This window comes from Ambystoma mexicanum, chromosome 1q (assembly GCF_040938575.1).
Source record: "Ambystoma mexicanum isolate Mex_15411 chromosome 1q, UKY_AmexF1_1, whole genome shotgun sequence".
In the NCBI taxonomy this organism is placed as follows: domain Eukaryota; kingdom Metazoa; phylum Chordata; class Amphibia; order Caudata; family Ambystomatidae; genus Ambystoma; species Ambystoma mexicanum.
Genome location: NC_090922.1, coordinates 346909208 through 346937062, shown reverse-complemented (window position 1 = coordinate 346937062; position 27855 = coordinate 346909208). Strand labels below are relative to the sequence as shown.

The window sequence follows — 27855 nt, the reverse complement described above, 5'->3', positions numbered from 1 at the left end:
CAGCCTTTATTTCCAGTTGTATTGGCAGGGTGTTTACGGAGGATCACATCCGTTCACAGAGCCTGTTCACCACAGTTTGACGGTGTGGCACAATGTTTAGCAAGTTTCCCGCACACTACGTAATTGGGCAGTATCACATAGGGTATTAATAGGGTGGATCCCCAATTGATTGGTCATTTTTATTTTGAGGTTGCTTTACACCTGTGGAGCCCCTGGACGTAATGCACTCATCCGATGACTTTATGCTATTTCATGCTGGTCTGTCCTGCGCCTCTGGGTCCTTGACCGCTCCCTTCACCGACCGTTACTAGTTTCGGGATAATAATCCTGCGTATCACAAAGCAGTCGAATCTTCCCCAATGCTGCTTAGCCCAGATCGTCGCTCTTCATACCTGGGAGCACTGCGCCATGTTCAGGTGATTACCGTGCCACCATCTGCGGGGGGAACACCCTTGCAATCTGTATGTGTGTGGTCTCATTGTCTCTCCACCGGCTCCCTTTGGAACGGATTGCGTTGTTTTTATGAGCTGTGGTCCGGGAACGATGGCGTAGTCTGTTCAAGGCACACTGTGAATGTTCAGCACACTGGTGCCCGTCCTGGCTGTCTTCGTTAGGGCTTGTCGCTCCTTCTCGTGTGACCGCGGGCCATGGCGAGCGACAGAGGGACTCCGGGAGAGCAGTCGCCGATCCCCCAATGCGGGTGTCTGTGTTGTGAGCGTGCTTACCAAAGCAGGCGCAGCTGCTCCGCCGCTCCCACCAAGGTGTTAAACTGTTCCGTGGTGTGCCGGATTCACTCCGTAGCACCGTCAGAAGGACGGTTCCCGCCCTTGTGGGTTTCTTACTATGATTTTTTTCGGTAGTGCAGCCGCTCCACAGGGCGTCATATAGGTCGTAGCCAGTGAGGTCTCACTGCCAGCTTGGTGAACCTACAACCATCTCAACATTTCTTGTTAGCTTTGGACGGCATCACGGCTCTGCTCCTCCCCACATGGGAGTCCGGCGTCTGGGCCCTCTGCCGCCGCCCAGAGTGTCTCGGGGGTGTGCGTGAACAGGTCTGCGCCGGTACCCAGGTTATACTGCACCGGAGACACCAGAACCCTCCTCCGCTCTCCGGTGCACCCCGGTTCCACAGCAGCCATGTCTCCGTCGTCTGTTCAGTGTAGCCTCCCTATGTGTGGGGCTGCGGCTGCGAGCCTCCTCTCATGGCCATTTTGATTTCTTTCCCCAGCAGCGCCGCCAATTTCCAGGCACAAAGGGATCAGTTGAACTGGCGCGTTCCGCTTCCAATTTTTGGTCAATTGTACCTCAAGAGTTCCGCTCCCAGCAATGTTATTTGGGTACAGATTCAAAGTGGATAACAGGCTGTTCTGGTAGGATGTTTGCGGCGGCCACGGGAGCAAAGGGTACTCACGTCCGCATCGCTTCGCAGTTGCCATGCCCCACAATGCACCCAGAATTGACCCAAAAAAAATACCCGGAGATGGAAGCTGTCGGGGGTGCTCTAAAACCCTCCATATGATTACAACTGGCGCCAGAGTCACTGGGATCTCTACGAGGGCCTCACTCCAACTTTAAATATCCAGTGCACAAATGTCAAGCTAATCAACCACAGGACGCTCCCTCCCAACCAGCCTCTGACTCGAACTTCCTGGCTTTTCTTGTGTTGATCTTTAAATATTATCTAAAGGATAACTTATTCCTGTTTCAGCCCTTCACATAGATCACCAATCAACTTGGATCTCTAGGTACTCAATGAGGGTGACCTCTTCCTCTCCCACCCCTCCGGTGCACCCACCTGTGGTACCCATGACCATTCCCATGGTCCGTTTCTGGTCAGAAAAGCGTGTTGGGTAGGAACTGTGCCACCGGCTTAATCTTCACTAATTGTCAAGATACTCATACCTTCGCTACAGGTGGAGATATGCTGTCGCTTGTCTTCCCACAAAAAGAGAAGAGCAAAAGGAAGTCAATTTATATTGGACTTTCTTTTGGATTAAATCTCGCACCACCGGGGCGAAATCTTGGAATAGTTGCGCTTCTGCCCCATTAATACTTGTAGGCCCGGTGGTCCGCACTGCCCTCAGAATATTTTCCTTCTAGCCATATGACGTCATTACAACTAATACGTCTCTTGCTCCCGGGTCCGATCTTTAAGGCCCGACGTGATAGATTCTGTCTCTATGGATGTCTTCTGTGGGTGAGTCTACAAGTAAATCTCCAAAGAAGTGCCTTTTAGGTCCTTATCTCCTATATCTTCGGCACATTTTTTAGACATACCTTGTCAACCTATTTTATAGATCTTCGCTCTGAGTTTCCAGATTTCGGGAGAGTCTCAAGAGTTGTTCCAGCAGTTAATCATTTATCTTGGTATCGGTAGCAACGTCCTGTAGGGCACGCTCAATTGTGTTTAAGCGTGCTTCTAATTTCTTGATCTCGCCTTGCATTTCCTGCATAGATTGTTTCAGCTCAGCCTTTAGCATAGAGAATTGGTCCTGAAACGATGCTGTGATCTTTTATTGAAACTCATACAGGCACTGAATCAATTCTTCCTTATTTACAACTGTTAGGTAAGATTTTCACAGAAATGGTAAATCTTCCTGACCCAAGTCCGCCCCAGAACGTTTTGCTTTAATAGTGGGATATTTTTCTTTAATACCTCTGTGAGTGAAAACCTTTTTCCACACTTAGAGAATCTTTAACTCTTTTTATGGGTGTCATTGACTCTCCATAGTGTCTAAAGTTATCCTCTTTAACAACTTATTGGCAATAAGTGCCTGTTGTTGCTGGGTTTCCCTAGGGGCACCCCTTTTAACTTTCTTTTGCTAACCTTCAGAGAACTACAGTTTGCAAGGGTACAAAGGATCTTTGGATCCCTTCTACATTTTATTTTGTGAAACCAGCACACCCCACCTTATGTGGAGTGCTGGGGAGATACAATGTATCCCCTCTGACACTAAAACTGTAACAATTCGGTTATAGGGACAAGCTTACCTTCAATGGCTTGTGGCAGTGATACCTTGTATTAATTTGGTGCACATTTACTGCCGGCTGGGTTCACAGCTGCAGCAAAGGCACCTAAAGGTGCTCATTTTACCAAAATGGCCCCAGTCTTTTTTTTTCACCGTTTTAGTGTTTCTCGTCCTTTCTTGTTCCTTCCCCTGACATCCGGGGCGGGAAATTCCTTTGTGTGATTTTTATCTTCGGCGGGAGTCCCTGGCCTCCCCGCCCAGGCTCCAGTCTGTCTGTGAGGGCAGGAAGCGAGGGAGGAGTCCAAATCTCCACAGCTCTTTGTCTTCCACCTTGCTTGAATGGGGACAAATCACAGTGGGGGGGCTGGCTGTCCTGATTGGACAACCAGACCGCCTCTTGTAAAATGCGGGGAGAGAATGCAAAGGTTGTGCCATAGTTCCTGATAAATACTGCGAACCTGGGACCTGAAGAGAAGTCGACCACTGGAATCGAAACCGAATAGGATGAATAAGGAAAAGCGGCAGGAACGATTTCCAGCAACCGGAGAGCCTGCTGTAGCCCTTCCTTCCAATCGACCTGGGGACTCCAGGTTGACGACGACTCTGACCCAGAGACTGGTGAGACCCACTAGACTCAAGAAGACCTGCTTTTTGAGCCATCCCACGTGTTGCTGCGACCATGCATTAATGCATTACCCTGGGACCTCAAGCCATCGTGTGGTGCACAGTCTTCCGAATCTCGCTGAAACTTTGTGGGCATCCTGGTGTATCTCCAGAGACACGAATCAAGTCCAAAAAGTCCCTTAACAGAGTGCTGGACCTTTGTAACGACGAGAATTCAACCGCAGTTTTCTGTCTTCTTCTGTGCTCCTTGAAAAGGCGACAAATCCGCAGAACTGCATTCAGCCACGAGGGAAACCTTGCCTAGAGCCTTCTTCATCGATCCCTGCTGCAAAGTTCCTTCTGAAGTCTTGTTTACAGTCACCAAAACAAGGAATCCACTGACCGGGTATTTGGCTGCAGTCCTTGAAGTCCTCCTGCTGCAAAATCTTCTTAAATGCTGAGGTACTGTGTTGGCTTGGGTATGTACTTACCTTAAGTCTGTTAGGATTTCTGTATAGCTGTGGGTTGTTTTCTGTGATGGGGAGGCCTCTCATCCAGTCCCACTGCTAGAATCCTGCTAGGGTGTCTTCTGCCAAGCCCCTGGACCCTCTTCTAACTCAGAAGTACTCACCTGTTTTCCCAATCTTCCTAAGGAACTCTGACTTTTGCTACTAAAGAACCTATCCTGACACTGCCTTTTGGTCACTGGATCCTAGTGATCCCTCCCTCCCCCCACCATCTGCCACTGAGAACACTCATGCTCCAAGAATAAGGGAAAGACTTTTAAGGGATTGGGACTTTTGCATAGAGAAGAAAATAAGTGTTTAAACGTGACTTGCTTCTAAAGAGTTGGTTGGTAACTGTAACTCTAAGAGTGAACAGTTACAAATGTTCTTACTTACCTTGGATGTGTGATCCACTATTCTTAAAAGTATGGTTAACATCTTTTCTTCATTAGAAACTGTTTTGACAGTCTAATGGAAAGTAGATGTGAAGGTATATTACTCTCCTGTGATTAGGTTGTGCCTCTTCCCAAAAGTAAAGTGTTGGTGTCACCAGATTATTCTTGTAGGATAATTGCACGACTGTCCTCCAACTGTTGTTATCACCAGATTAGTCCTTTGAGGATAATTGTATGAGTGTCCCCCAACTGGGCCTTACTTCCTCTGACTTGCTGCTAGCTTGTCTAGAATAAGTCTGTGTTTAGGGTGTTGCCTACCTAGAATAACTTTGAGTCATTCAGTAAAGTGTAACATTGGTGTTTACTTTCCCTGTGCTATCTACCCTAGAGTCTGTGGTTCTAACTGTCCCTGATAAGTCATACTTCAACTATCCTTATAGCTGGGAAAGATCTAACCTGGACTGCTTGTGAGATATAAAAAGTATATGGGTTTTCCTTACCTTGGGTTAGCTCTGTGCCATGCAAAAATAAGTTACCACAGTTACTGCTCATCTCTCTGTGGTTCACTGATCTCAAAGGCACCTGTGATTGAATATTACATCCTTAGGTTTTACTCACCTGGTATAACTGTGTGTTATCACAAAAGTAGTTATAGGTTTTTACTGCACCTGGAATAAGTGTTCCACTTTTCATAAAAAGTATATTGTCCAGTTGACGGCAGGGTCTAGTGCCCTTGCATTACTGAAGGAAATTTTGTGAAAGTAACTGTTGGTTTTTACTCCCCAAGAATAGGCTTGACCTATACTGAATGTGTATGAAAAGGTTTTGGCTTCCCTAGAACTACTTTCAGGTGTTCCAAATAAGGTTTATCCTTTGGCCTGTGTACCTTCAAGTATAGTGTTGTGTTTTTATAATCGTGATTTCATATAATGTGTTAGTACTCATTTACCCCTAGATTTATCTGGGCCTACCTGTATTTGTATGTAAAAATTATATATTTAAAGTGTTTCTTTGGATCATTTGTATTACAATTTCATTTGTACTGATTCTACAGCCCGCTCTCCCTCCTAAGATGTGCCTGGCTACTCTGTCTATGCTACCATGTACTCAGGTGGTACAGCCTTATATTAAGAGTGGAGTCTTGTACTGCCTCAGTTGCATGGTTTTGACGAAGTTGGTAGCACTTCAGAAAAACTGTTGTAACAGCCAATTGCGTTGCACGCTCCTCTGTGTTCCTCCACAGCTTCCTTTCCTTTTGGCATCGGGATAAGGTATGCTCTCTCTCCTTTAGGGATTCGTACTCAAACGCTGCTACTGTGCTTCAGTAGCCCTTTGGGGGTGCCCTCTGCAGGGCAAGAGGGCTATATTAGCACTTCCAATCCCTGGTGCCAACTGTCCCGGAACCCCAGGAGGAACTGCTGCTCTTTTTCCTCATCCTCTAAGGTTTGCCGCTCTTGCTTCAGCCCTCCCGAAGTGAATGTGGGACCCCTCTTTACTCCCACTGAGCGCCGTCCAGGACTTACTACAATGATAAATCTCTAGTGTCTTGAAGTGTCTGTATGTCTGGTTCCATCGATCATCATACTGTTTTTCCTTCCCATGCAGCAGTTTTGACTGCACAGCTCGAGATTCCCGGAACTCTACCTCATTTGCGTTAACCCAAAGCCTTCCTCCCGACCATGATCTCAGTGAGGCATAAAATATCTTATGCTTCCCTACTACAATACTCCACCATTACGGCAGCCTTTTCTCCAAAGACTCTTCCCAGAATCCACTAGTGTGTGTGTCCTCTACCTCATTTCCCTGCCAAGGCTCCAGAAACACCACTTCTGCTCCCCTCGTTCGTCCAGTGACACTCAACCTAAACTCTCCACTCGCCTTGGGGGTCGAAATCGATGGCATGATTTCAACACACCTCCTTTCTCCTCTCCACGTTTCTCTGTAACACTCTACCCCGTTCCTTATTTGCAGTGTGCTCAGGGCGATAATCACTCGCCGTTCTGCTGCACGAAGTGTGCCACGCCCTCGTGAATTTGCCTGCTTGCTCAGTGCTTTTCTATGATCCCCTGCACAGGTGTTCAGGAGGTATTACAAATGTACCCCCGTGAAGGTCCTATCAGCTTGTGAGGGATATGCATCTTTATTTTTGGAGGGCCTCCTAGCCGGTGCCATTTTGGAATTCTTTTTTTAAATGTATTTCTTTTTATTTGCATTTTTTTAAACATCAGTACTGTATCCCACCCTCCCCTTATCGCTGTACATAATTAAAGCAAGTAAAAAAGTCTATTCTCCAGGGAGTGTTCATGGTCCAGTTTTCATTCAACACAGTCCCAATATACAGAGTTTTCGGTGGCAATATCCCACATTAGAGTCTTGTTGCAGAACGTTTAACACCAAGATCCAGTCTGCATTAAATTTAGAATGATCACCGTGTATAGAGTATGTGAGCCATTCTAGCGCTAAAAAGTTCCAAACTTTTAAAAACCATTCATTAATATGCAGAGGATCTTCCTCTTTCCAATGTTGAGCTATCACTAGCAAGGCCGTTCCCCTTTGTAGTAAAATGGGATGGGATAATTGACCATTAATTTGTCTTCTCGCAGTGGGATGTATATAATTAGCTCTGGTGTAATTTACAAACTTTGGGCCGAATACCATCTTGACCGGGATAATAAAGAGGAGCGACCACTCAACCCGATCGAAAGCTTTTTCAGCGTCAATTCAGAGTACTGCAGAAATCTTTTTCTTCTCTACCTTCTCTATGATGTGACACGCTCTCCTTATATTTTCATGCGTCTGCCTCTTTTTAATGAAGCCTGTCTTGTCTGTCTGTATTAATGAGGGTAGCAAATCCTCCATCCTGTTTGCGATGACTTTTGTAAAGATTTTTGCATCTAAGTGTATTAGAGCTATTGGGCGATATGACCCAGCAGCTACTTGGGTCTTTGTCAAGCTTAGGGAATATAACTATTTTCGCCTCTTCCATAGTAAGGGAGATATGACCGGTATGTGTGAAAGAGTTATATAATTGAGTCAATTCAGGGACTAATAAGTTCCGATATGTTTTGTAAAATATAGCCGGGTATCTATCCGGACCCGGTGATTTATTTAGAGGAAGATCTGTAATAACCCTAAGAATTTCGTCTTGCATGATGTCCTGTTTCAGCTCTTCCCTATCTAATGGAGTTAAGCAAGGGAGGTCAATGTTTTGCAGATACTCCTTCTGCAAGTGAGAGTCTGGATGCTCTGAACGATAAAGATCTGACTAGAATGCGTGAAATTGTGAGTGTGAGGGGTTTCAGTAATGATATCGTCAGAGGGTAGCCAAATCTATTGTATAGTCCTTGATATCATTTTCTGACTAAGCCAATTAGCCAGCAATCTATCAGTTTTATTAGCTTTGGCATAATATCTTTGCTTAAGATACAAAGAAAGCGGAAATGTCCCTTCTGTATTATGTGATGTTACTTTGTAAATTAAGCCTGCCTGCTGCCGCCCTATATGTCCTTTGCATGATCGGACCTGTATTTGTTTCCAAACGTTTCATTGCCCTACTAAGATCTTCCTCCAATTCTATTTCCAACACTAATTTCTGCTTGCATCTCTTGGCCGCTTCTGCTATTAAGAGGCCCCAAAGCGTTGCTTTGAAAGTGTCCCATATTGTGTTTTATATCAGTTTGGCTCACCATATTCAAATAAAAGAACTCCTGTATCTGTTCTGCAATTTTATCCCTGATGACAAAATCTCTCAGTAGCTCTACAGGAAACCTCCATGTCCATAAATTATGAGTTTTTCAGGAGACACTTCTCTCTATCACCATTGGAGCGTGGTTCTGCCTCTCCACCCAATTAGTCCACCATCCATCATCACTCCTGTGGTCTGCCATTCAATTAATACCTTTCACCTCAGCCTTGTAGAGGCTCACTGTGCCTGAGAATAAAAGGGAATGAAGCATGATCTCATCTTCTGGTCTTGGTGTAGCTCTCCCCAAAGTCTATTCTCATCCGACCATGTGACTGGAGACCAGGTTTTTGAGCTCTTCATCGTATTTTCATACCATTAAATGAAGTAGATAACCAGGCTCTCGGCGGTCCCGACTCTTGACACTGGGCCAGGCAAGCTTTTCTCGAATCTTCCTTCGCAGTCAACTATTATTCTGCTGTGCCACATTTCCAGCCCTTTCATTCACTAGGCCCAAGTTTGCTAAAGTGCGTTTTGGAACATCCAGATTCTAAATATTCCTATGTGTATATACATTGGCGCATCGCCTGCAATCTATTCACTATATAGAGAGCCTTATGATTACTTAGTCTACTTGCCTTACTGCTTCTGTACAATTGTAAAATGGTTTTGCATTTTCTTCAGTGCTTGTTTGCATGTGCAATCTTCATTTCACTCCCGAAATGTTGCGTACTTCATTACTTCGTCATCAGCTTCTATAAGGTCTATATTCTTACTTCATTTGCATCTCTTATGTGTGCGTCATCTCAGCATCACGTGACGCCACCAGGTCTTTCCTCATTCTTTTTCACACTTCTTCCGGAACTTCCTTCAGAAGGTCGTCATTTCTCGGTGGATACATATAGGGTTTTCTCAATGGATACCTTGTTTCAAGGACTTTTCGCGGTATAGGTATTCTCACTGGTATTGCGCATGTTGCATTTCCGGTTGTCAACATATAGGCAGAATAGGGGCGGAACTTCCGGTAGAGGTACTTGGCTCCTCATCTACCCTTGTGTAAATGTATGCTTCAACGAAACAGTAGTGGGAGGTGTGCCATAACGTGTGAATGGACTTCAAAAATTCCTCCTGACCAGCGTTAAGGGCATAAACATTAACCACGGTTAGCCGTATTGAGGGTAATTTAAGGCTCATAAATATAAATTGTCCCTCTTTGTGAATCTTAGTATGATGTAATTTAATACAACGCCGCCGTTCTAATTGCAATGAGGTCACCCACAACCTTCCCCTCCGCATTTGCCTGTGTAATGTTTGGGTAATCACGCAAGCAAAGTTTATTCTTATCCGCTTGCTGTATGTGGGTTTCTTGGAGCGCCACCAAGTCCGGTTGGTAGCGTCCCAACAATTTCCGGCGTTTCAGTGGTGTGTTAAGCCCCCTAATATTCAATGAGAAACATTTGAATTATGCAAATTGTGATATAATTCCCTTGGGGTCGACGATTGTATATTCCTAAAGTTTTCATAGCACAGCGGTTATCCCTCCCCTGCCCCAAGTTCCATTCCCCACCCTTCGCCCCCAAATCCCCCCTCACCCGGTCCCCATATTGTCCCCTGGGGCGAGTCACAACACCTATTGTATCCTGGAGTGAAGGACCCCAGCTGTGACCCACCTTTTCTTCCAGGGCAAAGTGAGGGATGTCCGAACATCCCCATCCACTACCTGAACAGATGCAATTCCAAGATGGAACGCTTCATCTCTTTGGTTTGTTTTCGTAGTTCTGTCATGTCTGCTCTGTCTTGTTCCTTTACTTGGCAACTATGTCTCTGTTTGAGGGTGAAGCCCTCTAAGCCGGACTTTCCAGGTCTCGTACCGTGCATCTCCTCCCAGTCTCCTGCGTTGAACTACCGTAGACCATTTCCACGGTTGAAGCTGTCTGGTACACGATGTCGTAGTTCCTGAAGCCCCTTCCGGAATTTCAAAGATTTCCTGTTCCTCAATCTGAAGAAGCGCAATTCAGGCCTCTCGGGTTGTGATCCTGTGTTTCTTCCCCACCAGCGAAAAGGCCAGTCCAAATGGAAATGTCCATCTATATTTGATATCATGTGCGCGAAGAGCTCTGACAACCACTTGCATTTCACTTTGTTAATGTCTACCCCATTATATGTTATTGGAGCTGCTGTTCTGGCCTCCCATAAAATCTGCTCCTTTTGCGGGTACATTGCACATGCCACCAACACATCTCGCAGGCGGGCTCCCGGCTCTGTGAGCTTCAGGCCAGTCCAATGACCCCAATCCAACTAGATTGCTTCTGGCTCTTCTGCAGCTACAAGGTTCGAGAAGATCTGCGTAACTGCCTCTTTACGATTCTGGTCTGACACTGTTTGCAGAAGGTTTCTTATGCGAATATTAGTACGCCTCGAGCGATTTTTCTAAATCTTCACTTTGAATTTCAAGGTTTCAAGTGATTCTAGATAGGTCCTCCAGAGCCATCTCAGCTTGTTTAATTTCTTCTGTTAGTTCTTGTATTGCCCGCTCATTTGAGTCTACACTCTCACCCAGGGATGACATTTCCTTGCTATAATCCGCAAACAAGTGTCTAATTTCTGTGGTAAACGAAGTGAATTGCATCTGAAAAGGAGGCACAGAATTTGTCCTGCAAGTCTTGAACGCTTTTGGCAAAGTCTGTTTTAGATGCTGCCATGTGGCTGTCTTCTGAGTGTGGCTCCAGTGAAAGTCGTTCAAGGGAGGGATCTGCAGTCATGCTTTTTTCCGTGTCTTTCCTCCAGAGTTTTTTCAGGGGGGGTAGCCGGTTTTCAGAGAGGTTGTGTGCGGCTAGTAAGGGTCTGTTTCTTCATGCCTCTTGGCGTGTACTTGACTCCTCTAAACACCTATGTAGTCCAAATATCCCCAGTAAAATGGGGCTTGCAGCAGCAGATTCGTAGTCCCTGAGAAATACTCCGGTGGCACAAAATTTTAATGTTTGCCTCAGATTCCCTGATCAGAGTACACTTAAAAAGGAGAATGTGCACTGTGGTATCTGGGAACAGACAATCTACCTCATCCGGACACCGCGCGTGGCTTTACCGGGTTAATGCTTCCGTGTTATCCACTGTTGCTGCTCCTTTGGTGTTTCAGCTCTGTGCTCAGTTCCCTCCCTCCCACTACACAATGTCGAAAGTTTTGCATTCTTTAGCAGTGACTGACCTAGCCTCAGAATTTCCAGCGTTTCGGTTCTTTCAGTCCCCATAACGGGGGAGCACCAGCATCTTCCTGCTGCCTATAAGGTCGAAGTCTGCTGCTGATTGCTTTCCACTTGTAGGGGGGATGGTTTCCCCAGCTAGCTGGATGATGTTGGGCAGGGGAGCCATCCCTTCAACCTTCCTGCTAAGCGCCACAATCACCTCCGCACCAAATTGAAATTCAAATCCTTCTCTCCTGCGTCAGAGGATTGCCCAGAATCATCCTGGAATGTTGCTGCAACCAATATGGCCGCGTAATAGTTTCCCAAATGCAGGCCACGGGAAGAAAATGTTGCTTAGTGAGAGATGGAGCGCCAGCACTCACGTCCTCTCAGTGCGACGGCCATCTTGGAATCTCGTCATTTTGGAATTCTATGCATGTCTTCTAACATGCACAACCAAGGAAAGCTGATCACCTGTTTGGTCTGAAACTTCACTGCACTGATGGGAGATGGCCGAGGAAAATAAAGGGGCCTTATTTGGATATTGTTTAGATAGAAGTAAGAGAACCTTTTCACGTCTAATCTGGATCCTTCAGTGAACCTCGATTCATGTTTGGCCTGGATTTCCAAGTCAAATCAAACATGCTTTCTTGTAGAGACTTTACCTCAGCTGATTGGTGACTTCATTAGTCAGTATTTTCCTTTGCTGGAGTTTTAGCTGTTACAATTAGGTCCATGATTTTAGGAATACGTTCGGAATGTGGGCCACATGCAACACCAAACCCTTCATTAGGAGACACATTTTCACAAGTAAAATATTCATCAATATCTTTTTCTGGATTATCGCCTCAAAACCCACCATCTCGGGCACTATAACAACTACAGATCATTGGGAGATTTTTAATCAATGGCCTAACACGTGGCGGTGTCTCCACAATATTAAACGGTTGTTTGGTAGAAACTGTTATTGAATAGGCATCTGTGACTCAAGGAAGTCTAAAGCTAAATGTTTTGAGCAGAAATAAATCTATATATCCTAAATATGTAATGATCTTAAATTGTCTGCATATTGGGAACTGAGCATGTGCACAGCCGCCCTTAAATTGAGGGTTGGTTAGAATTCTGCTTAGGACAAGGACACCTCTCCAGACAGCCCATTGACCCCAATGGAGTGACTGATTTCACAGCCATCTGCTCATCCAAAACCTAATGCTGTCTGAATCAGTGTATGTCTGTTTTACATTTTAACATTGGGGCGAGTGTTGTGAAATGTTCAATGAGCAACAGGCACAGTGTTCGTCATGCACGTAGAAATTCAATAATACAGCTCTAATGCCGCATATATATTTGCCATCTATTAAGATCTCTGATCTTTCTGGTCTTTCCTATGTTCCCAAAATGCCCTTTGTTTTTATGCAAAACAAGCAGGAACCCTGACTGATGTTGTCCCTTTGCAAATGGGTATTATGAAAGTGTACAATTTTGCAATGCCAACATTCTGTCAGAAAATGTCTGTATTTAGTCTAGGCTTAGATGATGTGTTTGGCTCAGTAGGACAATTGTAACATTCTCATCGCTAAAATATATACTGAAAGTGATCAGTAGAAATTAACATCGCACACTTTAAAAAAAAGAGCCAGTTTAAATTTCATTATCTTCATTTTATAATAGCTGATTTTGCAGTAAAACACTGCTCCACTCCCTCAAGATATTTTCCTTCCTCCCGTCCAGCAGATGTCATTAAAAACTGGGGTTGCTTTAACAAACGCACACTTTACATTGCAAAACTCACCAACATGCTTTAGATGGGTTTCCCAAAAGGCGTGGAGACTACATTGAATGGGCTCATCCTTAAATTGCTAAAAATGGATACATGGGGAAAGGAGACACCCTCTAGGTTTGCAGGATTTAAAGACCCAAGTGCAGCTTTTGACTGTATCAATAGATAAAGGCTATGGAATACGATGCAGGAATGAGGTGTTCTCCTGTGGCTACTAACAATACTCATCCTGCTGCTTAAGAACACAGAAATATATCAGGTTAAACTAGAATGGGGCTCTCTCTAGTAAAATATATACTACGATTGGCTTATGACAAGGTTGTGTCCTTGCACCCACCCTTTTCAATATTTACCCTTCGGATTTGGTGGAATTCTTAACAAAGGCTCATTCTTTTCCACCTAAATTGGGCAATAGTCACGTAAATATTTACATTTTTCCAGATGATCCAGTTCTCCAGCATGGGGTCTGGCATGGATTCACATGCTCATGAATATTCCCCGTCGTCAGGCTGGGAATCCTCGGTAAAGAAAAAACCAGTATCAGTTTCGTTTCTGATCTGTCTTTCGTAGTAATAACCAATCACTGGTCTCTGCGTCATACTGACCACAGCCAATGACTGCCCTCTACCTAAGCACCGCCTCTGGCAGCCATCTTCAGATTTTTACCGCACGTTCATGTGTTGGGATCCTCGTGCTATTGCTCTCGAGCGTTAGTGCTATTTTTTCGCGCTTTTTACAAAAAACTTCGATTCTTTCGGTCAAAAGAGCCTCAAGCTCCACCGATCCTACATCCGATCAACGGGGACCCGTGTCGGATTCATCTGTGCCCCTCAAGGGTGAAGATTTCGTCGAGCTACACTTCGGAGGACTCCAGAAGCTTCTCAGGCCCTGTCTCGGAGATGGCCCAGGAGAAGGGAAGCTCGACGCCCGGAAAGCTGTTCAGGGTCTGCCCTGGATGCCAGCTGCAGAACGTCTTCAAGGAGGACGAACGCTCTTTCTGCCTTTACTGCCTTCATGAGGACAAGACGCACGTGGAGAAGGACTGTGCGTTTTGCGGCAACATGTCGGAACGGACCATGAAGGACCGCCATCAACGTCTCGCCAACTGGCTGGAGGGTAAGAGCCCGTCTGGCGAGAAGAAGAAGAAATCCGAGCGGTCTTCTAAGACCTTTGAGGGCGCCCCGGCGACGGGGGCCCAACATAAGGCCAAGCACCGCGAGTCCGCTGGCACCGGGAGCGCCGAACGGTCGGGCTCTGCGGGCGCCAGGCAGGGCGCACCCTCCCCGGCACCATCAACCACGAGCCAACGCTCTGGGTCGGGTAAGAGGAAGGCCGAGCACCCGGCGAAGCTCCTGGAGAGGCCCCGGTCGAGCTCTAAGGCAGAGGAGGAGCGTGGCAGTGCCCCCTCCCTCAAGGATAAGGCGGTGAGCGCACCTAAGGTGGTGAAGGCCTTGATCCATCCGGCCAAGCCCTCTATCGAAACGGTCGCGGCGGCCCTGGCTCAGCCTGTGGTGGCTGCACCAGTGGTGGCGACCTCAGGGCCCAGAATCTCCCTGCCTCCTCGGAGGGAGTCTTCCTTTGTGCCCATCGATAGGACCCCCGTGAAACCCTCCGTGGGGAAGAAGAAGGGGGGGCAGGGCGTCGTCGTAGAGTCGGCCTCAACCTCAGAAGAGGAACTGATCGAGGTCTTAAGCCACGGCCTAGGCGTGGAAGAAGGCCAGCCCGTCGGAATGGACCCCGACGCAGGTGACGACGACGACATCGTCGAGGATACCGACGGGGCCCCTGTTCGCCCGTCGGATTCCCCTCTGCCAGCGCCGCAAGACAACTCGGCGGCCATTTTGTTGGCCATACAGTCCTTATGCTCCGAGATAAGGACGAGGCTACCGTTACCGACGGAGGAACCTCTCCCGTCGGGGGATCCAGAACCGGGACCTTCTGGTGTTCCCCCTACCAAGAAAAGAAGGATCCATCCACCACCTCCTTTTCAACCGTCGCGCCCCTTCCAGCCCTCCTCCCCGTCCACCCGAGGGGATGATACGGGGACTGACACGGCAGCGACGGGTACGGACGACGAGGCATACGACGAGGATTTTCCGTCGTCGCCTCCCACCAGGGCCTCTCCGCCCGACGAGATCGGATCTTTCCACTCCATGATCTCCAGGGCTTCCGAGCTTTTCCAACTCTGCCCTGAGGAGAAGAAAAAGGAAGGCTTCCTTTATCAGCGGCGCGAGGCCAAGAGGAAGACGGTCCTCGCAGTGCCTCTGTTGGACGACATTTGGGATGAGGGCCTTTCCCTCCTCAAGAACCCTTCCACGACGCCAGCTAGAAGAGACCGGTACGAGAAAAAGTACCGGGTCCCGGACACGGCCCCCCTATGCCTCCGGGCGCAGCCTACCCCGGACTCCGTCGTCTCCGCGGCAGCCAGGAAGAAAGCGGGGGGGGTGCGGCCTCCACATCGACTTCCCCGCCGGACGGCGAGGGAAAGAAATTGGATACTATGGGGCGTAGAGTCATCTCGTCGGCAGCGACGACGATTAAAGCGGCCAACGCTTTGGCTATCGTGGCCCGCTACGACAGGGAGCTCTGGTACAAGATGGCTCCCCTGCTGGATTTTCTGCCGGACGACAAGAGGGCGGAGGCCCTTGAGATCCTGCAGGAAGGTGAGGTGGCCTCGGACCACGCCATCACCGTGGCGACGGACATCGCCGACACTGGATTCCGCCAGCTGGGCAACGGTGTTTGCCTTCGACGTCGTGGATGGCTCAAAGCTACGGACTTCCGGCAGGACGTCCAGACCAGAGTCCTGGACATGCCCTTCGACGGGAACAACCTGTTTGGGAAGACAGTGGACGATTCCCTTCAGGCCATCAAGGCGGATACTGAGACGGCCCGGGCCCTTGGAGTCCTGCAACGACGGACGCCCTTTCGGAGCGGCGGAGGCAAGGGCGCCTCCAAAGGTTCCGGCGGCGGTTTCGCTTCCTACCGTCAAGCGGCCCGCTCGTCGTCGCAAGAGGCCTACAGAGGACGAGGCAAGTCTAGCGGACCCCGCCGTCGTCGCCAAGGAGGTCAAGGCGGCAAGGCCGCGTCCAAGCAGGATTGAACCGGCCTTGGGGTCGGGCCCCCACCGAAGCACCCCGGTGGGAGGCCGGCTGGCGGGCTTCGTCAGCGTGTGGGAGTCCATCTCCACCGACCGTTGGGTGCTGGACGCCCTGGCCCGGGGCCACGCGCTCGAGTTTCAAAGAAGGTGCCCGCGCGTCCCCCCCGTGGCCAGGAAAGAACTTCACGTCCCTCAACTTCTCCTGGAGGTAAAGGCGATGCTCAGAAAGGGCGCCATCAAACTCGTCCCAAAGAGGCTTCGGGGCTCCGGAGTCTACTCGAGATACTTCCTCGTGAAGAAGAAGACGGGAGGATGGCGCCCCATCCTGGACCTGCGACGTCTGAACAAGTTCAAAGCCCTTCCCTTCGGACTACGGTCGGCACCCAGGGTATTCACCAAGTGCCTTGCACCGGTGGCGGCGCAGCTGCGCCGCGAGGGGATCCACGTCTACCCCTACCTGGACGACTGGCTCATCCGCGCCAAGACGAGGGAGCTCGCCGTGGTCCACACGGCAAGGACCGTCCAACTCCTCACGGACCTGGGATTCTCCGTGAACTACGCCAAATCCCACCTGGTGCCCGCGCAAGTCGCACTGTTTCTGGGAGCGAGGCTCGACACAGTGTCCCTTCTGGCCTCCCCGTCGGAGGAGAGGACCAGGACCATCTTGGGCAAGGTGCAACGGATGTTGGTGGCCGACGCGGCCAAAGTGAGGTCCATCAAGTCCCTCCTCGGGATGATGTCTTCCTGCATCTACCTCATTCCCATGTGCAGGCTCCGGATGCGCCCGTTGCAAGAATTCCTGGATGCGCGCTGGATCCAGACGACGGGCAGCTTCGAGGAAAGGATCAAGCTCGACGAGAGTTTCCGACGAGCGATACGGTGGTGGGGCACCCGCGCGCATCTGACGGCGGGCATGGACTTCCAGACCCCAGCCCACCAGGAGACTGTGACCACGGATGCCTCCCTGGAAGGGTGGGGAGCGCACACCGAAAATCTGCACGCAAGGGGACTCTGGCTCCCGACGGAGAAGTCCCTACATATCAACGTCCTGGAGCTCCGTGCAGTGTTTTGGGCCCTCAGGTCCTTCCTTCCGTCCCTCAAGGGCAAGGTGGTGAGGATCTTCACCGACAACACCACCACCATGTTTTACATCAGGAAACAGGGCGGAACCAGGTCCCCAGCGCTGTCCAAGGAGGCGCAGGACCTGTGGCATTGGGCCGTCGCCCAAGGGATTTTTCTGGTGCCGTTTCATCTGGCAGGGATAAAAAACACCATCGCCGACTCACTCAGCAGGGAGCTGCGCTCGTGCCACGAGTGGGAACTACGGCAGGATCTGGTGGATCGCCTCTTCCGACGGTGGGGCACACCCCAGATCGACCTGTTCGCGACGGCGACGAACACCAAGTGCCGGAGGTTCGCCAGCAGGTTTCCCCAGACGAGGAGCATGGGCGATGCTTTCTCGTTCCCCTGGGAGGGCCTGTTCCTCTACGCGTTCCCTCCCTTGCCTCTGCTAATCCGGCTCGTCAACCAGCTCAAGAGGTCACGGTGCAGGATGATCCTCGTCGCACCTGCGTGGCCGAGGCAGATATGGTTCCCGGACCTTCTGGACTTGTCAGCGTCCCCGCCGATCAAGCTGCCGGCGGACGCGGATCTACTCTCCAGGGAAGGAGGCGCCATCCTCCACCACGACCCGAAGTCGCTGAACTTGCAGGCCTGGCTCCTGCAGCACTAGAGTTTGGAGGATACGACATACCGGCCGATTGCAGAGAGGTTCTTGCAAAGGCCAGGGCGTCCTCGACTCTTAAATGCTACGGACACAAATGGAAGAGGTTCTCTGTCTGGTGCCACGCACAGAAGATTAACCCTCTACGGATTACGGCTCCCCAAGTACTGCCGTACCTGCTGACGCTGGCCAAAGCTGGTCTGGCACATGCGTCCATCAAGATTCATCTTGCTGCGATCTCCCGATACACCAGAACCACGGGCCGGACGTCCTTGTGGTCTCATCGTCTGGTGAAAGAGTTCATGAAGGGACTGTTCAGATCGTTCCCGCCGGTGAAGGCTCCGGCCCCGGCGTGGGAGCTCAACGTGGTGCTGACCAAGCTCATGGGACCTCCGTTCGAGCCTCTGCACTCGGCCCCGTTGAAGTTTCTATCGTGGAAAACAGCTTTTCTTGTGGCCATCACCTCCGCACGACGAGTGGGAGAGATCCAGGCCCTTTCCTGCAAGGCCCCGTACTTGACTTTCCACGACACGAGGGTAGTGCTCAGGACGCACCCCTCCTTCATGCCCAAGGTACCGTCGGACTTCCATCTCAACGAACCCTTGGTGTTACCTGTGTTCTTCCCGTCGCCTTCGTCGCCGGCTGAGAGGACTTTGCACTCGCTGGATGTAGCTAGAGCGCTGAAGTTCTACGTGGACCGCACGAAGGGTTTTCGGAAGACGTCACAACTCTTTGTGAACTTTGGACCTGTCAATCAGGGGAAGGCTCTCTCGAAGGCTTCCATCTCCAGATGGCTCTCCGGCTGTATCATGTGCTGTCACCGGTTGGCAAACCGACCGCTGCCTGGCCGTCCGAGAGCCCATTCCACCAGAGCGATCGCAGCTACCACGGCGTTCCTATCTGGTGTGCCCCTGCTGGACATATGCAGGGCTGCTACGTGGAGGTCGACGCACACCTTCACGAAATTCTACTGCGTCGACCGGGATTCCAGGGAGGAGTCCAGGGTCGGCCAAGCAGTGCTGCGCAACCTGTTCGCCTGAGGTGAGCCTGGTGAGGAGGTAAGATGCTTAATGTTGAGTTGATGTGATGCTTAATGTTGAGCCTTTGCCACCTCCCGTGGTTGTGCATGTGGGTACTGCTATGTATTCTTTATTCATGAGCATGTGAATCCATGCCAGACCCCATGCTGGAGAAGGAACAAGTTACTTACCTGTAACTGTTGTTCTCCAGCATGGGTCTGGCATGGATTCACATGCGAACCCTCCCGCCTACCCCTCTGCGGCTCTTCACTTGGTCATACTGCCACTTCACGTGCTTCCAAATCTGAAGATGGCTGCCAGAGGCGGTGCTTAGGTAGAGGGCAGTCATTGGCTGTGGTCAGTATGACGCAGAGACCAGTGATTGGTTATTACTACGAAAGACAGATCAGAAACGAAACTGATACTGGTTTTTTCTTTACCGAGGATTCCCAGCCTGACGACGGGGAATATTCATGAGCATGTGAATCCATGCCAGACCCATGCTGGAGAACAACAGTTACAGGTAAGTAACTTGTTCCTTATCCTCACTCATACGCACAACGAGGTACAGCAATCGCTGGCAAATTATTGAGGTATGTGATCATCAATGGCCTTACGATAAATTCAGATAAGACTGCAATTATGGCTTTTACCAATTAAGAAAAAAAGAAGGAATGTAATTGGTATATAGCGAATAATAAAGTAATGGTAGTTCAACACCTTACTTACCTGGGATTTCCAATATAAAGCAAAATGGGATCCCTGCTGAATTTTGCAGGATTGAGGATCAATGTGATGATGCTTCTTTTACAAAATGAAAACAAATTTAAAAAAAAATAATATTATGCCTATTTGTTAACCCTGCTAATCAATTTCTATAAACTGAACATTCTACCATGCCTCTTACGGTTTGAAGGTAAGTGATGCCATCAGTGAAAAAGATCTTACCCGATTGGATGGTTACATTTGGAAATAGATTGATGTTATGCCCAAGACTTCCTATGACTTTGATTAGGCCCGAATTGGGTCTGGAATCCCTGCAGAAGATCCTTAATCTGCCAAAAATACCCTCTATGCCACAAAGAATACCACTTTAATAAAAGGGGATTCGAAACGCCTTTAACACTAGGCTCCGGAGAATAACTTCTATCTAGAAACTATTGGTGGAAACATAGATCTTCTCTGGAATAATTCAGGGAAGTTCAAAACATGGCCAAATTATATGATTTGGGTATGCAGTATGATGATAGAAATAAATATGGTCTATTCAAACAGCAAAAATGTGTAGTTAAGAAATATAAAACCTTACTAAGGTACTTGGAACATTGACCTGTCGTAAGTGTGCATACCTCCTATATATGCTGTAGATGTAACCTCTTTCCGACACTAGAGTGGCCCCAGGAGAAGTCTTGCAGTCAGAGATCTACCCTGTAGACTTTGTAATACTCCTGAACAACTTTAAACTATTTAAGATCAATTTACGGAGTGTAGACATATGTTTAATATACATAGGAAGCATTTCAATAGCTGTAACTTTGATAGTGAAGAAATTATTTCTTTGATCTTGTGGTGTAGACTACTGAATTGTATTGGTATTGTTATCCTGATCATGATGCATAGATTTCTAATTGGTCTAGGGCCATCTTCTTGGGGAAAATCTGGTCAGAATGAATTTATTTTAAAATGTCAATTTATTTTATATTGTGATGGAGTTTAATAGTTGGTGTTTTATTTGTTAATTATGATCGCTAAGTTAAAGCCAACATAGTTTTTATATGGAAACATTAATTTGTTAGGTGATGTAAGAAGTGTATGAATGTATAATATTAGAATTATTTTTTATTATAATAAAAAAACTAAACAAAATAATTTAAATATTCAACATTTTCTACAGTAGTTGTCGGCATTGTACTGAAAGGTATTTGAATGCTCAAATGTCTTAATCAACACATTGAAATAAGCACTACCATGCAAATAAAAATACTTCTAACCATGCACGTTTTTTTTATTCAACAGGATATTAAAACAAAAACGTGGCCTCCTAAGGCTCCTTGGCAACATTCTTCTCCGCACACAAACACGCTGCCAAATCAAACTTCATTGTACCAGATGACTAATCCTGTCAGCCAGTGGAATGATACAATGCAAATTTTACAGTCCCCTGTGTGGTCCACTGCAAACGACTGCTCTCCATCAGCGGGGATCTCTACATTTGCTTATGCACAGCAGCAGGCTCAGCAACAGGCTTCGCAGCATAAGCAGATGAACAAGGGCTTTAAATCTTTTCCAGTAAAGCATGAGCGCAGACCCTCGTACCTGCATCAGTACTGATACCCAACAGATTAGTTGACTTTAACATAGGGCCAAACAATCTTAGAAGTGGTGTACATATCTGTTTCACAGTTTTACTTGTGTAATGAAGTGCATTATAGTCTTTTTGCTTTTTTTTTAACATGGAGTGAAATATTTCCAGATGATGATTCTGTACAAAACTACCAGTGACACTGATGTGTATATATGCATTTTAATTCAAATTTTACAGTTTTGAGCAAATAAAGCCACCACGTCTGTTGTATTACATACATAAAGCAGTCTGAAACTGTGATGTAGAAAGGCTTTTAAAATGTGTATATTACCTTTGCTTTGGAAAACTACTTTTTAACAAAATTACTAAAAAGACAACCATATGAAACACTGTATTTTCTAGCTATTTTTTCACATAGGTTTATAATTGAACATATATTGCTGAAAACACCTTGGAATCTTTTGTAAATGACAGGCGTACTGGCCCTAACTTTGCTCATCACTGGTCTCTTCAGATTTATATACAAACACAAGTTTTCAAGGCTGTCTATTCTAAATTGGCTGCCTGACAATTCTTTTTCTTTTGCAATATAGTGGAATAGCAATTCATGACTGTAACATGTGAGTGTGACAACAAGGTTGCAGAAGTAGAATTGCAAATACAGATTTTTGCAAGAGCGTTCATGGTTAAATTCAGATTAGATGGAAACACAGTAACTTGTCAAATATGTTTATCCTTGCTGCTGTAGGATATGAATTGGCTTTATGTGCGTCTTTGATCTGAATTTTCATGTATATGTTAAATACTTGCTACATTTGGCCAAAGGCGTTATCCACATAGTGCTCCTTAAATGTGTGAAATTTTGATGATTGACTACTTGGACATATTGAGAAGTCTTATTTCATATGCTACAATTTAAAACTAAACACCTAGTGAGCTGGCTCAGATAAGAAACTAGATTAAAAAATTTAAAAAATGAGTATAAAGGTGATGATAACACTATTTTTTTAAAGCACTGAACATAATGTAATTATGTACAGTCATAACGTGCCATTAAACCAATACAACCTGTGGAAAAAGGATAATTCTTCCAACCAAAGTAAATGCAGGAGAAGGAATGGTGCTCACAAAAACAATGTTGAAAAACAGTGGTAAGAAATATAAATATATTTGTATAGTTAGCCCACTGTATATTATACTAGGTTACAGAGAATTCTTTATAGTTACTTTATTTAAATTTTCATATTTCATCTTTGAAAGAGTAAATAATAACCCACGATATTTTCGGGGGTAAAAGTATTGACAGTATTAATCTTATTTTTGTATTTTCTTAAATCATTACACTATTCTAATATGTTAGGAAAGTGGGTAATTTAGTTGTCTTTATTAACTTCATATAAATTGTTTCAGCGAAGATAGTAAAAGCACATTTTTGTTCCCATTTTCTACCAATTTAAAATGCATTTATATCTAAATATACCAAAAAAAGAATATATATAATAAAAATATATATGTATATAAAACACTAAAACTATTAAAAAAGTTGGGTGTTTTAATAACCCATCCATTTTTCTGTTTGTATGGTAATGGGCTGTGTTTGCAAGCCCAGAATGTTGCTGTTTGTGCTGTTTGAGGATGCCAATGTTGCCTGTATTTATATCGTCACCATGTTTTCTGAAAATTATACTTACCATGTTTACAAAGAATTGTTTTATGTAAATAGACATTTTATAGTAATGTGCTTTGCACAATCAATGTTTTGCTTTTGTATGTAATGTTTCATTAGATATTCTGTACTACTTTTACTTAAAGATATTCTGCTGAAAATGTTAGTTACAATTGTTTGTCTGTTTCCTCTCATTAGAACACTCAGTGCTATACGTATTTGGTTAACCTTAAATCCAGAATCTGGTTGCACTTAAAATCCCACAATGGCTATTGTAAAAACACAGATGGCCATTCAGGACGCAAATCTAGATTTATAGTGAAATTTGACTTTTCCAGTTTCAAGTGCCAATTCAATGTTTAACTACATATTTTCTTTTACAACTGAAATTGTTGTCTGCGTGTGGCAGTTTATAAAATTGTAACACACATACCTTGTGGAACCTGAAAGTAAACCATTTCTCTGTGTGCACACTTTCACCATGTAAGTGCTATGTTATTTGCTTCCAATTGTTCTGAACACTGGTAATATGAACCATATTGCACTTGGCAAAAATGTCTTGCCATTAACTTTGTCATTTAAACTGCCAGGTGCAAAGGTTTGGTGCTTAGCTAATGTCAACCTAAATTGCAATGCTTTGTGTGAATAGTCAAATGTTTCTTAACTGGAACTGTACATTTTGTATTTTACTTTTAAATCTCTTGTAAGTAAAATAACTATTTGCTTTATTAAAGTTATACATTTAATAACATGGAGACTTTTTTTATTGCCAGACATATATATATTTCTGAGGCTTGTGGAATCTGCTTAGATCACATGCTGTGCATAGGCCGACATCTAGTGGAAGCTGCAGAGTATTATAGTTTGTTTTCCGAAACTCGAAAATGGGCGTCGACACAGGGTGTGCCAGTAATACTATCCCTAGTGTGACGTCCACTGTACCCATGATCCCTCACGCGTGTAGGACCCTCAGATTGTTTTTTTCCGCCATACTTGACGGAAGCATTCTGCAGACTTCCCTGGCTTTCAGCCATATTTTGCTAAAAATCAATAATTATTCCCTGTTTCTTCCACTACCACGTCGAATCATCGAGATTCGAAGTTCGACGCCGGCCCGGAGAAGAAACAACCGTTGAGAGCTGCACGACGGACTTTGGGCCTAGGAAAGCCGCTGGCCTCGGCCCTGCAAGTAGGGAGAGTGGGGGGTGGTAACATACTCTACACTCATATATATTTTCCTACACACACTTGCCCGCTGCCATAGGGTGCGTATGGAGGGTACCCCTTTCAAATTCTGCCCCAAGTGCAACCGCAAGTATCCTTGGGTTGACAAACATGCCACCTGTAACCTCTGCTTGCCGAGGGACCACCCCGAGACGAACTGCAGAGCGTGTAGCCGGTTCAAAGCTAAGACACTTAAGGACCGCTCGACCAAACGTTGGGCCCACCACGCCAGGCAACGAAAGGCCATGGAAGCGGAGGACACCTTCAGTGATGGCAGCGACGCAATACTTTCGGACGGCAAGGACGGCAAGGGCAACAAGGTGTCGCAAGACGCCCAAGCGCAAGTCCCCGACCTCGGAAGGCTGTCCGGCAGGGCAGTTATGGGGAACACACCCGGCGACACGAGCGCTACCCACACCACTTCTGCACCTAAACACTCAAAGTCCAACCGAGACTCGACGCGCGTGTCGAGTTCCCGGAAAGAGGCACGCAGAGAGCGGTCCACCAATTCAGTGTCCTCTGGGCGTTCTCAGTCAGATCGCCGCACGACACCAGGCAACCGTCCACAGTTGCCAAAGGTGCCTCACTCACCAAAGTCATGGAGGTACGCTCATCAGACAGTACCCCCGAATCTTGACGCCAGGCGTCGGATACCTCGGAGAAGGTGTAAACACAAGGGAAACTCTTCTACTCATGAGGAGGGGGTAAACAGCAAAAGAAGCCATCTCTCTCTTATGCACCACAAACACTTAAGGACAGCCAAAAGTCTTCAGATAAGCAAAAATCCAAGACCTTTGTCCCTTCCCCCAAGTCCAAACTGGTCCCTCCTACTCCTCACGATATGGGAATAGAAGGGGAGCCCTCTCATGGAATTGTCATTCCCAGCTCCAGAAAATGGAGCAGTGAAGATGTAGACCGGGTAATGACGAGAATGTCTTCCCTGGCTGACTTCTACTCCAAGAACCCAGAACACTTCCTCACCTATACCCCTGATGGTGCTACTTCCTCAGGATCTAGGGACCCGCAGCCCCCTGGTAAGAAACATTGGTTTGAGACTCCAAGGCAAGGTCTGTCTTCAGGCCCTTCTTACTTCCAGCCTTACACCCAGTATAGTGAAGATCCACTACAGGATGAGGATCCAGACTTGGTAACGTTGGATGACCAAACTGGGGGGGGACTATTATGGGGATGACGAGGACCAAGATGAGGAGGAAGATGACCCAGAAGTCTACAGAATAGACTCCCCTGTAGGTAAAGAACCACAAGTTACAGGCTCTCCAGTCGACAACCAGCCCCTCCTAAATGGGGTCTTGATTAGAGCAGCAAAGCACTTCTGCATAGACACTCATGGAGCACAGGAGGAGAGGGATTTTGCTGACGAACCAGTGGGAGAAAAGAAACCCATTGCCCAAGCCATTCCAATTCTCAAGTCCATCCAACGGAGAATTGACCATTCCCTTCTCATTCCTAACCTCACCAAGTATGCCAAGCCCCAAAAGTTTTGCATGACTACTCTCTAAGAGGTAATCCCCCCTCCTAAAAAAGGGGGATTACATGGCAACATTGGACATGAAAGATGCCTATTTTCATATTTCCATGTTCTCAGCGCACAGAGGATTCTTGCGCTTCAAGGTGGACAGTCAGCACTACCAGTTCAAGGTACTGCCCGTCGGTATAGCCTCCGCTCCAAGGGTATTCACCAAGGTACTGGCGGTGGTGGCGGCACACCTACGCAGGGAGGCAATCCCAGTGTACCCTTACATGGACGACTGGCTCATCACGGGGGAGACCCCAGTAATTTGCAGAGCAAACATTCAAAGTACGATCAACCTCCTCTTCGAATTGGGTTTCTCCATGAACGAGAAGAAATCAAGCCTGGTGCCAAGCACCTCCAAACAGTTCCTAGGAGCTGTCCTAAACACTCAAGAGGGGTTGGCCTTTCCATCAGAGAAAGAATTCTGAATCTACTACTGCAAATTCCTCTATATCAGCCCGGTCGCCAGATAAGGGTGCGCAAAGCGATGCGATTGCTAGGCATGATGGCATCATGTATTTACCTGGTCCCTCACGCGCGCCTGCACATGCGACCCATGCAAGAATGGTTGGCGAAACAGTGGTCTCAGGCAAGTGGTCAGTGGGACGATCTAGTGTTCGTTTTGCCAACATTTGTACTAAGTCTTCACTGGTGGACAAGAGAGAACCTGTCGAAGGGGAAACCCTTTTACGATCCAGAGGTACAGGCTGTAATCACTACGGACACATCCCTGTCAGGGTGGGGAGCACACCTCCTTCACCACACAGCTCATGGTCTCTGGTCCCACACAGTGGCCAAGAATCACATAAATCTGCTAGAGCTTCTGGCAGTCTTCAGAGCGTTTCGAGCGTTCGAACCCCACCTGTTGAACCTGTCAATGCAGATCTTAACAGACAGCACAACAGCTATGTTTTACATAAACAAACAGGGAGGGACTTGTTCGCCAAATCTGTCCAAGATTTCCCAGAAAATTTGGAAATGGGCACTCAGACGGAACATTTACCTGTCATCGCAACATGTTCCAGGGGATCTCAATTCACTAGCAGACGCTTTGAGCAGAGACCCCCTCCCAGAAGAGCACGAATGGTGTCTACACAAAGAAGTCATAGGAGACCTCCTCTCACAGTGGGGTTTCCCCACTGTAGACCTATTCGCCACAAGCGAAAATAGACAATGCCCAGGATTCGCATCCAGGTTCCCCCAGCCAGACTCCAACGGGAACGCTCTATGGATGAACTGATTGGGGATGTTTGCTTACGCTTTTCCACCAACCCCTCTGTTGAGGAAGGTGGTCAACAAGATGCACAGGGAATCGATGACGCTCATCCTAGTTGCTCCCATGTGGGTGAGACAACCTTGGTTCCCGCACCTGCGCAAACTGGCAGTGTGCGAACCCATCAGACTCCCGTGCTGGCACAACCAACTATCCCAGCACGAAGGACAAACGGTGCATCCTCAACCCAGCTCGATTAACTTGGCAGCATGGCTCCTGAAGTCATAGAGTTTGGCCATCTCAATCTACCACAGAGATGTATGGATATCCTAAAAGAATCAAGGAAACCAAACACAAGACACTGTTACTTTGATAAATGCAAGAGATTTGTTATTCGGTGCCAGAATAAACAAATCAACCCGGTTGATTGCACTCCTTCGAACATTGTCACCTACATGCTCCACCTGCTGGACGCAGGGTTGGTATTTAATTCACTCAAGGTACACCTGGCAGCGCTGTCAGCCTACACCTCCCATAACAAGGTATAGTGGAAAATACGAGTGGTTAAAGCCTTTATGGAAGGGGTAAAGAGACTCCACCCTCCAATTTCGAACCCACCACCAGGATGGGACCTTAATGTGGTGCTTGCTAAACTCATGTGCCCCTCCTTTGAACCCATGTATAAAGCTAGTCTAAAACACCTAACCTATAAAACTGCCTTCTTAGCCATTACAATCAATCAAAACAAATTTATTTGGATGTATAAAAACAACCATTAAATGACAAATCAACACATTATTGCACAAATCCAAAATACAAATTCTTAAAATTACAATTCATAAAAATAAAGTCAATATACATTTCCACGGACAACATACAGATACAATTAATTATCAGATGGTTAACTCATCAAAGGCTATTAAAAAAAAAAGAAATAGTTGAGTAAGGGATCAT

At 46.9% G+C, this 27855-nt stretch overlaps 1 protein-coding gene across 6 annotated transcripts in view; it reads left to right on the top strand.

Annotated features, from left to right (window-relative positions):
* The window catches only part of GARRE1 (granule associated Rac and RHOG effector 1), a 1148859-nt gene extending 1125178 nt beyond the window's left edge, over positions 1 to 23681 (top strand). For all 6 annotated transcript variants that reach the window (XM_069639445.1, XM_069639428.1, XM_069639448.1 and 3 more), the window contains one exon: positions 20976 to 23681. In XM_069639445.1, coding sequence (XP_069495546.1) covers positions 20976 to 21290 — 315 coding nt within the window. In that variant the 3' untranslated portion in view covers positions 21291 to 23681. The remainder of the gene's footprint in view (positions 1 to 20975) is intronic.
* The last annotated feature ends 4174 nt before the right edge of the window (positions 23682 to 27855 follow it).